Below are 11,454 nucleotides of genomic sequence, written 5' to 3' on the forward strand. Positions count from 1 at the left end.
TGGGGTCAGACTGGTTCGTTTCACACAGCTGTGAGTCACTTGAAGTTCCCCTGTCACCATGGCCTGGGGAGGCCCCAAAGGCGGGCTTGCCTGGGCCCAAGGGCTGGCTGAAATGTTTGCACCCGCTTAGAGCAGAGCCAGCCTTGCCACCACAGGGGTTGAGACCTTCCAGCAAACATCCGTTCCCCCGATCTCTACTGAGAGCCTCTGCAGGCTGCCGGCGGGGCCCACAGCCCAGTCCCTGCCCTCGCAGACAGAGCTGACAGGCGCTGGACGGCTCAGGGCTTCCGCTTCCTGCGTCCCAGGGTCGTGCGAGGATGAAGTAATGCGCCAATGCTCCCTCGGAACAGCAAGGCTGCATGGGAGAGTCTACGCGGGCTTCCTCCCGTCTAGTTAATGCAAGAACGATGTGGATGAGCCCCGACGTTAAATACCAACATCACTGCAGTACTTACGTCCCAGTTCGGTTCCTGGGAAGCCATCAGGGTCTTGGTTTACCGAGACCTTCCCAGTTCAGTCAGAGGACGGGCGGCCCGGCCTAGGCTGGCCATGCCGCGTAACAAGGGCTTTGTTCTGGAACAAAGTTGACAGCTGCATGTGACTTTTGTCTCTTGGGCTCGGGACCCTTGAAATGACCTGTCAGTGAAGAGCTGATGGTGTGTATGTGAAAGCTGCAGTTTGTTCTTAGCCAGCGCTCTCACGTGAATCCGAAATGGAAGGCCCACAGCTCCTCCTCCGTCGGGGAGGTGCCACACCCCGGGCACAGGTGCTGAGTGCTGACGGCGCGGGGTCCATGGCCCTTCCTCCCCAGCATCCTCTGCAGAGTGGCCAGTGCTTCCCGTGTGGAAGAGTGCAGGGGGGCCCGGGGTGGGGGTGGGGGGTTGCTGCTCCTGCCTCACTTCTTGATGGGAGTCTCTCAAAGCTGCTGGTCTGCCCCTCGCCCCAGATGACCCGTAGTCATGGTGCTGGGGGTTGCTATTGGCAGGTTCCCAGGGAACCGCTCCTGCCCTCCCTTCCATTTCAGTCTGGCCACATCAGCCCACAACACCCTTCTGGATGGGCGCTGGCCTTGGCTTCCCGGCAGGACGAGGGCTCTCTCACGCCCTGTGAGAAGTAGTAAATCCTAGATGCTCACCACCTCCGTACTGGCTGGTAAGAAACCGCCTTTCTTCAGCTCCCCTAGATGGCCTGCGATTTGCTCTCATCATCTCGTATAATCCTTAAAGCAGTCCCCTGCGTCTTCCCCTGGTGTAGCCAAGCTCAGCAGGGCTCAGAGAAACTGGCGCGTGACCCAAAGCCACACGTACTAGGAAGGGTGGGCCCGGGGCCCAGCACCCTCACGTCCGATACAGTGCCGGCCGCCCCTTGCACCTGCCTTCAGGAGGAGACGTTCCTGTGTATTTGCACGTTAGCAAACAACCCAGGAACAGAGGTCTTTAATAGCCACATGAAAACATATTTCTTTTGTTGTTTTCCAGTGAATAAAATTGGCCTGGATACGGAAGGAGCAAACTGTGGAAATGCAGAAAAGCTTGCAGAATATATTTGTTCCCGTAAGTAGAAAAAGGTCACTCCAACTGAAGCCCATTACTTTTTGTTTGATGGCCTCACCCCCGACCCCCGGGAGAGGAACATTTCCTGGGTGCATTCTCCGTGGTGACGCTGGTTGGTGTGCAGTGTGCAGGCCGCTCATGGGACCGCGGGCTCCTTTTCCGGTGTGTGTCTGTGCTTGTTTGAGATTCAGCCCGCCTCTCTCGGCCCCCTCCACCAGAGGACTTGAGACAACTCGAACATGACACAAAATGAAACGTTCAGAGACAAATCCAGGGAGACCATCTGCAGTGATGCTACCCGGAGTGGAGGCAGGCTGCTGCAGCTGGGCACCTCCCCTGAGTCTGTGTCCGCCCCTGAGCGCCCTCTCAGGGCTGGCCCACCCCCTGGGAGTGCGTCCCTGGGCAGCGTGTGGACCAGGACCTGAGAGGACGCTGGTTGTAGAGGTGTTTGCCTTTCAGTGGGGGTGCAGCCCTGATGGAAACAAAGCTTTGGGGGAGGTCTCGGAGCGAGAGGGGCGGGAAGGCCGTCAACACTCAACAGACATGGGTTCCCACTGCTGCTTCTGCCCCCCGCAGAGTCTCCAGGGCCAGGCTGGAGGCTGCCCATGGGTGGTGGAGCAGGGCAGCTGGAGGGAAGGTACTCCCTGCTTTCTGGTCATATCCACTACTGTGTCCCAGCCCGGCTCTTCGCTTTAGCTTGCTGATTTCTCTAAGTTTTGAAAAATGCTCTTCTTACTAAGGGGGTGGGTTTCAGAGACCCTCCAGAAGCCCCAGGGATGAAGGAGGTGAGCCCTAATCCGGTGACCCTCTGGGCCCCTTCCTGGCCGAAGCAGGTGCTGCCCCGGGCTGGAGCAGAGGACTGAGTACCCAGCACTGTGTTCCTGTCCCAGGGCAGCACTGCTGGGCCTCCCACCCTGGCTCTTGTGTCCACCACTCCACCTGAACTGCAGGCCTTGGGGGCTGTTCAACAGGACAGTCTCCCGGCCCACGACTCTAGTGGCCAGGTCCATGGCTCTCCAGCTGGCCCCCTGGTGCTCCCAGCACATCCTCACCTCCTCCCTCCCGTTGGTGCTGCCTACAGAGGCCCTGTCCTTCACGTAGGCTCCTCTGTGACAGGGACGCCACAGGCTGTGGTCCTTCCATGTCCACTGTCCTGGAGACCTTGGCCCTCCTTTGTCCAGCCCCAGCACACACATGCTGTTTATGCCTCGTCTTGTTGCTGAACCACTCCTCCCTTGTGGCCCGGCACACAGGTGTTCTCACACAGCGTTTGCTGAGCGCTGAACTGTTCTGGCGTGAGAGGAGGGCATCTGGGGGGCAAGGCAAGAGAGGGCTTGGTCCATGCCAACAGGCCCGGCCAAGCTGAGCGGCCATCTTCTTGAGCATCAGCTCGGGCCTGCCAGTCGTTTGATACTGTACGGCCAGGTGTTGAAAGCTGCTGAGAAGCCAAGGGCAGTTATGCTGGTGGTCCAGGGGTGAACACAGCCCTGGGCACCTCAGGGTCCTCAGGCCCATGGGACTGTTTTAAGGGTCACTGAGCCTTACCTTTTCCCCGATGAGAGGAACGTCATGTGATTGGGTTTTTCCCCAGCAGTTTGTGGCGTGGGATGCATGATCCCACGCCAGGTTCTTTATTTCTGATGTTTGTAGGGGACAATGGTCACCATTAAACAGTAACAAAGCCCTTCTGTTTTAATGTGGAAATCAATGTAAATGGTAGAACTTGGCACTCCCCGGGGGATTAAGTGCCTTGGTTTAGGAAGACGAATGACTGGTCCCGTGGGTGGGACCACATTTAGCTCCTTAATGAACAGGTGGCCACAGCCTGTCTCCAGGGCAGATGACCTGGCTGTACTCACCGCTGATGCACTAGTTCTGGAAAGAGATGGAAGGAAATTGAGTCATTCCTATCGGGTCCAGAGGCATCAGGCTGGTGCTCCTTGATCTGCATACACAAGGCAGGAAGGATCCGTGTCACTTCTGAGATATCACCCTGGTGTTTCAATTAACTGACTCAAGGCGTGGAGGGGAGATAGGAACGTACTCTGCCTTATCTCGGCGAGACTGGGCGGCATTCTTTGCAAAGCCTTTGTTACTTCTCATTTGTTACCACCACGCCTGTGTGTCCTAATAAATCTTTAATTCGCAATTAGAATATCCAAATAAGAATCCTTCTTGACTGCTAATAGGGACGTTCACCTTGGTTTTACCAAGGCATTAATGATTTTCTGCCCCAGCAAGCTCTGAAACTGGATTTTAAAAGCTAAGAATCTACTTCCAGTGTTTGGAGTCAACAGGCCAATTCATAGTTACTGCTTATTTCTTTTACTTAACACTTTTTACTATGTGACAGATACCATCGCGGGCACTTAAAACTATTAACTCATTTAATCTGATAGCTCATTGTTCTGATAGAAAATTCTCCCCTTCCAGGAGATCTGCTCTAATGGAAAAGAAAGCAGCAAATAAATGGTAAAAGGGGGCATTATAGCATTCTGCAAGAGAGGGGATCCGCCTGAGTCAGAGGGGAGTGCCGTTATTGGAAATGTCCCTGGATTGGGGGCTGCCGATGGCCACTCCTGCAGCCTCGCGGACTTGCTCGGCCCTTCCTTCCCTCTCATCAGCCCTGTTGTCCGGATTCTCCACCATGAGAATCTCTCTCTGCACGGCTGCATCTCCCAGCTTTGCCTGGGAGGCCGAAATCAGTGCAGACCGGGCAGTTGTCAGAGCTTTCCCGCCACGCACATGTCCTCCAGTGAAATGGCATTTTTTAAAAAAATCAGCCTTGTTACCTTAATTACTACAGTGACTACTTATGGAGTCCCCAGCCCCTCGGCACAACCCTCTCCTGGGATTTTCAGCACCCTTGCTGGCCTCAGCCCCCACAGCCCAGCAGTCCAGGCCTCCTTCCTGTTAAAGGAATGCGCAGCCTCTGAGCCCCGTGAGCCCCCATTCTGTGCCTTCTCTGTTGGGTGAGACCCCTGCCAGGCCCCTGTCTCTCCCTGTTGTTCCAGGAAACCTCTCACACCTCTGCAGAATCAGCCAGCTTTAGCACTGACCTATTTAGCAGGGGCCTATTTGGGTTAAAAATCTGCAGGCAGTAAACTTACCCCCAAAAAGAATGGGTTCTTTGCCTCCGACTTCTTGAAGGGGGTTAGGTCCCAGGAAGGACAGTTGTGGTACATCTCTGCCCAGCAGAAGAGGATTCTAACCAGAACCTTTTCACCTTTGCTGAGAGTGTCACGGGTTTCCATGACGTCAGCCGGGCTGATTGGGCCTGCATGCGTGGCCTGGCTCTCCGGGCACTGGTGATGCGGTCAGAAAAGACAGGCGTCTGTCCTGGGCCAGGACACACATGCTAAGCTCCCATCTCCCGAGTTAGCAGCCAGCAATCCGAGAATAAGCATGAGCAGCTCAATACTGGGCTAGACCTTCTGAAGAGATGCTTTGAAGGGCAGACTCCGGAATCTTCCAAAGGCCCCTTGCACACCTCTAGGGCTGGGCTTGCTGGAAAGGCAGGCCCTTGGCTTTCCTGCTGCATTCCCGAAGCTGCCCCAGAGCAGATGGCTGCGAGGGTCTGTGGCAGCAGCTTTGGCCTCTAGAATCCTGCACACCCCAGCACCTAACACACATGGACGGACACAGAGACACTGGAGGGACGCCTGGGCTCTCGTTAAGAAAGTTGCACCTGAACATGGCTATGAAAATATGTATCCAAGGATGGCATCTACAGAAACATTTGCTCCCACTGGAAAAGAGGAATCAGTGGGCATCTATTGTCTACATTTGAATTTTTCCCAATTCCTTGTGTTCTTTTACATCATGCTGATAGTTACAGAGCAGCTTAAATCAAGAACATATCCACCAGGACATAGTTCTTGAATAACCTGGAAAAAGGAAGTTATTCCTGTGGGTGGGCTGGGCCTTCCGGGAGATGGTGCTAGACGGGAAGTGCTTGCTTTGTTCTTCCTCTGACTGCAATGCCCAAAGAGGTGTTCGGGGAGATCTGACGGGTACAGAATAATGTGTTTGTGCGTGACCAACAGCCATTAAGACTTCTTCCAACTGATGGACGGACGTCGGGGGAGGGGTGGGTGGTTCTATCAGAATGTTCACATTTGGGGAGGATTCACCCATCGGTTTTTTTGGATGGTAGTGTCTCAGGTCAGTGTTCAGACTGCGTGCCATCTTCATTCTGCAGAGAGCTTGGAGCCGAACGCACCCCAAAGTCTTCCTGGAGTGGAGATGGGGAGCAGGCTGGGAGGCAGGCCATTCTTAGCAGGCCCCTACACGGCCACCCATCCACCCCATGGGCACTTGGCCGGGTGGCCGCCATCCTGAGAGGACAGAAGGCACGCAGCTTGTCTCTGTTGGGGGTGGCCGCAGGGCCGCTTGTGGCTGCCATTTCCCTGCCGCCTCCTGAGCGTGGGCCCTGGCTCCAGCCACCTCCTGTGGCCTCCAGGGCTCCTCCCGAGGCGCAACGTGGCTGCAGCAGTGCCTTGTGACTCCAGCCACGTGCAGGGCCGCACGCTAGCTCATGCCTGCAGGCCAGGTGCCACGTCAGAACCAGAGGGGCTGGAGGGGCCTGGGGGACAGCGGCCCTGGCTTGCGGGGGTGCCCGTTTTCTGAGCGCCATGGCCGAATCCCCTGTGATCTTCCTACAGCAGGGTCAGCTTCTTCCCTCCCACGCACAGCCGCTGGGCAGCCCGGAACTGCTGCTCGCCGTGCCCTGGGCACATGCACCCCCTTCTTGAAAGCGTTGACAAAGTCTGGTTATTTATCTGCAGGGGAGTCACCAGCATTGCCTCTTCTGTTTCCCTGTGGAACCGTCAAAGGAGAAATCCTGCCGAAAATGCTCAAGGACAGAGGTGACGGCAGTGCATTGGCTCGTGGGCATGGCCTCCCTGGTCCACATCCTCGGGTCTGCCGGGAGCCTTCGTGGTCTGCGTTTGGGGTCGGCCGTGCGGAGCCCCTGCGGGAGGGCAGGCCGGGGGAGGGCGGGCGGCCCTCGTGGGGTGCAGTCTACTGTCCTGACTGTAGCCCTGCGCTTGTCTGCCTGCTCGGCTCCGGGTAGGCCCGCAGAGTGTCACAGCCTTCGCCAAGGGTGCGGGTGGTGCTGGTGTGGACGGACCCCGGGGCAGGTCCCGGGGCAGAGGAAAGCCTCCGAATGGAGCCCGGTATTCTTGATGGAATAAAGCCTATTCCCTGCTTTTGATTGTGTCCAGGGATTCCCATGGAAAGCATAACTGTCTATCAGAAGATCCCACACCCGGGAATCCAAGTGAACCTCAACAGCTACTATTCTAAGCAGGTGGGTGGTGCTTGCAGGGAGACTTGGGGGAGGGGGAGGCCCAAACCCCAGCGCATGGTTCCACCATCCCAGCCGCATGACTTCCCAAGGCTCCATCTCTGTATCTGTGAAATGGGAACAGACCTCTCTTGGAAGGGTCTTAGAAGGATGAAAGGAGATAAAATGCACAAAGCCTATGGATATCACCCCAGACACAGTGAGCCTGGGCAGCTAGGGGCCGTGCTGTGACTGTCCGGCATTGTGTGGGGCACTGGGGGAGCCCCAGGGAAGAGGCTGGGAAGGGAGGCTGGGCCCATACTGGGAAGACCCACAATGCCCACTGAGGAGTCTATGTTGAATTTGGGAAGCCACAGGGACCTCTGAAGGCTTCAGGCAGGAGGGTGGGTGGCGCCTGTGTGAGTTAAGGTTTTCCACATCTGTATTCAGTGGGACACCTCCCCCACTCTCCCGGGACAAGCCTTGCTGGTTCTGGACGTCCCATTAGTGCAAACGAAAACAGAGGGCCACGCAGCCAGTCTGCCTTCTGTCTCCTGAGAAAGGATGCAGAGTTGACAGCCTGGACTGCTGCCTCACTGATCAAGGACACTTTGGCCACGTGAGCTAGTGGCAGCGTCTGCTTCGGCTGGGCGGGCGGGTCCGTGGTGCCCCTGTCCTCTGGCCAGGCAGACACACACCTGTGGGCCACAGAGCGATGAGGAGCAGCACCCAGCCTCCCCAGTGGCACCCTGATCTCTAAACGGTGCCTCACCTGAACTCGGCCTTGGCCTCCAGGGAGCAGAGAAGGCCACGTCCACCAGGAGCCCTCCTGCTGTGAATCTGTGGGGCTGCCTGGGGGTTGCCTCCTGGGGCTCCAGGGCTGATGGTGCCCGGCTGGGGGAACCAGGGGAACATTCTCTCTCCTTGGCCTGTGGTGGCAGACTGATCTTACACTCTCCCTGCAGGGCGTTCCGGCCAGCATCACATTTTTCAGTCCCTCTGGCCTTACCTACAGCCTCAAGCATATTCAAGAGTTATCTGGCGACAGCATTGATCAAATTAAGGTGAGGTATTCAGTGGGCTTTTGGTCTTTTCAGGTTTTTAAAAATTCTTACTAATTACCTAGAGTTTCCATGTAAAGCCAAAACACTCCTGACTCCTGATGTCAGCTCGTAGCCCTGGAAAGGCCAGGCTCGAGAATTCTCCAGCATCACTTCCTGGCTGGTGCTCTCGGACACCTTACTTAACCTCTCTGAGCCTATTTCCTTATTTGTATCATGAGGATGATTATCCCTCTATGGCTTTTATAGACACGTAGTCACCCCTTATTTGCAGGGTATCGATACGTTCCCAGACCCTCAAGTGGATGTGTTAAACCACGGTGACTACCCAATCCTGATGCAGTGTTTTTTCCTACACATACATCCCTGTGATAAAGTTTAATTTCTAAATCAGGCACAGTAAGAGATTAACAACAATAGCTAATAATAAAGCCGTTACAACAATATCCTGTGGTAGCGGTGAACTCTCTCAAGATACCTTACTGTACTGCACTCACCCTTCTTCCCGTGAGGCTGTGGGATGATAATGTGCCTCCATGACAAGGGGAGGGCAGTGACGTAGGCACGGGACGGCATTCCCACTTGTGAGGGACCACATTTGCTAGGAGTCTATAAGTAACAACAAGGCTTTTGGGGCCTGTAACAGGAAGGTTCTTGAACTGGCTCCAGTGGGACCGAGGAAAGGGTGGAGGCCACCTGGGGCCCCAGAACAGAGGCTGCCAGCACCGTGCGCACTCACACAGCGTGCGTGCTCTTAGCTTTTACTACCGGTGCGACTCACGGCACACCTGCGGGGTCGGCACCGGTTCCCAGTTCTGCAGGTGGAGAACTGGGCTCAGAGAAGTAGTGCGTCTTGCCCTAGGCCTTACAGGAGAGGAAGGGATTTGAACCCAGGAAGACGGATTCCATGTTGTTAGCTGTGGTGATACCTGAGCTGTGGCCAGTTGACGGAGCACTTCCAGGCAGTATCTTGTAGAATTCGCCCACCAGTCCGGGGGTAGGAATCAAGCAAAACTGGGACTACCAGCTATGTAGGAGGATTCTGGTTCCTGCCCCCCCTTACCAATACTTGTAAGTTTGGTCTTCATGATCACAGCCACTGCAGTGGCTGTGGGGGAGTTTTGACTTGGATTGCTCCCATGACCGATGACGCTAATAAGCGTCTTTCCCTGTGCATGTCAGCTGCTTCTGCATCTTCTTCTGAGAAGTGTCTGCTCACGTCCTTGCCGTCTGTCTCGTTGCGACTGTTGCTGGGCTGTACGGGTTCTTTGTTCCTGGATGCAAGTTCCCCATCCGATAAACTTTCCCCATCCTGTGAGCTGTCTTTGCACTTCTGTGATGATGCCCGTAGAAGCACGACGGTTTTTCCGTTTTGGTGAAGACCCACTCATCTATCTTTTCCTTTGCGACTTGTGCTGGGAGCGGCGTGTCTCAGAAACCACTGCCTAATCCCAGGGCATGAAAGCCCCCCCGCCATGTTTCTTCTGTGTTAACAGTCTCAGCTCTTACATTTAGGTCTGTGACCCACTTTGAGTTCATGTTTGTGTCTACTCGGAGGTAGGGGTCCGGCACCATCTTTTCCTCGGGGAGTTTCTCGAGGAATGGCTGCGTCTCAGGGTGGAGTGGGAGGGGGGTGGGGGGGGCTACAGGAGCTCTGGCTTCCAGGGTGCAGCAGCCTCTGTCCTGTGGCTCTGACATGCCCCAGAAAGGGGGGCTTCAAGTCCTGAGATTGTTCCCTGCGCCACACCCGGCCCAGGGTAAGGGCTGCCATCCTCACAGACCTACTCCCAGGCAGGGGTGTGTGCACCCCAGTGTTGGGGTGGGGGTGACGTGAATGTTCTCCCTGCCAGAGCAACAGATCTTATTTACCCCCCCCCAGCCCTGCCAAGCAAGTGTAATTGTACCCCTTTTACAGATGAGGAAACAGGACCAGAGTGGCTAAGTGACTTGTGAGGACACCTAGCAAGGGCCGGGGTCACCACAACAAAAAACCACATTCAGCGCCAAGCGAGGCTCTGCATGTGACCATCAAACGTGCGATGTTCAGAGAGAGGCATCTGGCTGGCGAGTCTCAGGCCACTGGAGTTTCTCGTCTGGAGTAACTGTGTTCCCATCAGTGGCAGCCACTGGTGGCCGCCGAGCATTTCTCTGTGCCGGCCCTGGCCACGTGGTTGCTCACATTGCCCCCACGTGATCCTCAGAGCAGCCCAACGGGGAAGGCTGTTCCCCTCTCTGTTTTACAGATGAAGGGACGGAGGCCCAGAGAGGGAGGGTCACTTGCTAGGGCCACTATCCTGCAGAGCTAGAATGGGAACCTGGCCCTCCAGCTCCACGTCCCGGACTCCGCTGCTGCGTTTTCCTGGGGAGCGCAGCCGGGGCCCCTGCCACGGCCAGAGCACCTTTCAGACTTTGCTGTCTGCTCCACTTGGCCCCGCACCCAGGGCAGAACCGTGGGCGGCTGAGGCTTGTGGAGAGGCAGCCAAGACAGCGGGCCCCGCCCTGCACCCGAGCCACAGGCTGGAGGGGAGGCTGTAATGAGGTCGTGCAGGCAAAGGCGGTTCGCGGGCATAGGGCTGGGTTCGCATCGGGAGGGGTGATCACACGTGCAATGAGCTGCGACGACCTGACGGGCCCAGGCCCTACCCCACTGTCCGCCCGGCCGGCCCCGCAGGTGCGCTGAAGCTCCCTCTCTCTCCCCCTGCAGTTTGCCGCCATCGGCCCCAGCACAGCCCGCGCGCTGACCGCCCAGGGCCTGCCTGTGAGCTGCCTGGCCGAGAGCCCCACGCCGTCAGCCCTGGCCAAGGGCCTCCGGTTGGCCCTTCAGGCCCCCCGCTGCTGAGTCGGTGGCCCGTCCCGCTGCTGACTGGTGCAGGGAGGCGAGGCATCAGGGAGGGGCTCCCCACACCTCTGCCTCGTGCCTCCATGGAACCCCGGGGAGACCCGGGCCCGGCGAGAGCTCCTCTGGCAGAGGGAAGAAAACCAAATAAACCACCTGGCTCTTCGCGCTGAGTTGTCACTCGCTGTGTATCGTTTTCCATGCAGAGCTGCGTTTGTGGAGGAAACAGACGTGCCCACGTTCTGAGAACCGCCCAACCTGGTAGGAATGATAACACCTGCTGTGTAGGAAGTAGCTTTATGCATCCTATAAAAAGGACCTTCAAGTTCCTGCTTTGTGAGCTGTGGACACCTGCCATTCAAATAAGGAGAGACTTTCTTTCCTTCAGAAATGAAAGGCAGCTGAGACCAGGCAGGGTGTCTGAGGCGGGGGAGGCTGGTTTACACAGAAGGGCTTCGCCTGCAGGATGCAGTGCCCTGCAGACAGGCTTGGGGAGTCTGCCCCCAGACTTTCTTTCCGCTTTTAAAATCTTGGTCTGGAGCCTGAGCTGGGTGGAATGAAACCCGTGTCCGTCGTTTGGCAGGAAGGAGGACTGTGTGCCCAGCACGAGTGCACTCCCCGGGAGGTGTGTCACGTTGGCAGTCCCCGCGAGCAGTGCTCTGCCTCTCTCCTCCCTGGTCCGCTTAACGCCCTGAGGAGTGGACGCCACCAGGATTC

The 11,454-nt window shown here is 56.7% G+C and overlaps 1 protein-coding gene across 3 annotated transcripts in view; it reads left to right on the forward strand.

Moving 5' to 3' along the window:
• The window catches only part of UROS (uroporphyrinogen III synthase), a 28,735-nt gene extending 17,825 nt beyond the window's left edge, over positions 1 to 10,910 (forward strand). For 2 of the 3 annotated variants that reach the window (XM_025880013.2, XM_073884678.1), the window contains exons 6-10: positions 1,479 to 1,553; positions 6,341 to 6,421; positions 6,779 to 6,864; positions 7,806 to 7,904; positions 10,606 to 10,910. In XM_025880013.2, the coding sequence (XP_025735798.1) occupies positions 1,479 to 1,553; positions 6,341 to 6,421; positions 6,779 to 6,864; positions 7,806 to 7,904; positions 10,606 to 10,740 (476 nt within the window). In that variant the 3' untranslated portion in view covers positions 10,741 to 10,910. Of the gene's footprint in view, positions 1 to 1,478; positions 1,554 to 6,340; positions 6,422 to 6,778; positions 6,865 to 7,805; positions 7,905 to 8,175; positions 8,355 to 10,605 lie in introns of those variants that run through there. The other variant, XM_025880014.2, reaches the window with a different exon arrangement.
• Positions 10,911 to 11,454: the final 544 nt, after the last annotated feature.

The sequence above is a fragment of the Callorhinus ursinus genome, unplaced genomic scaffold (assembly GCF_003265705.2).
Source record: "Callorhinus ursinus isolate GAN/ISIS: 27379988/994484 unplaced genomic scaffold, GSC_fseal_2.0 scaffold58, whole genome shotgun sequence".
Lineage (NCBI taxonomy): Eukaryota > Metazoa > Chordata > Mammalia > Carnivora > Otariidae > Callorhinus > Callorhinus ursinus.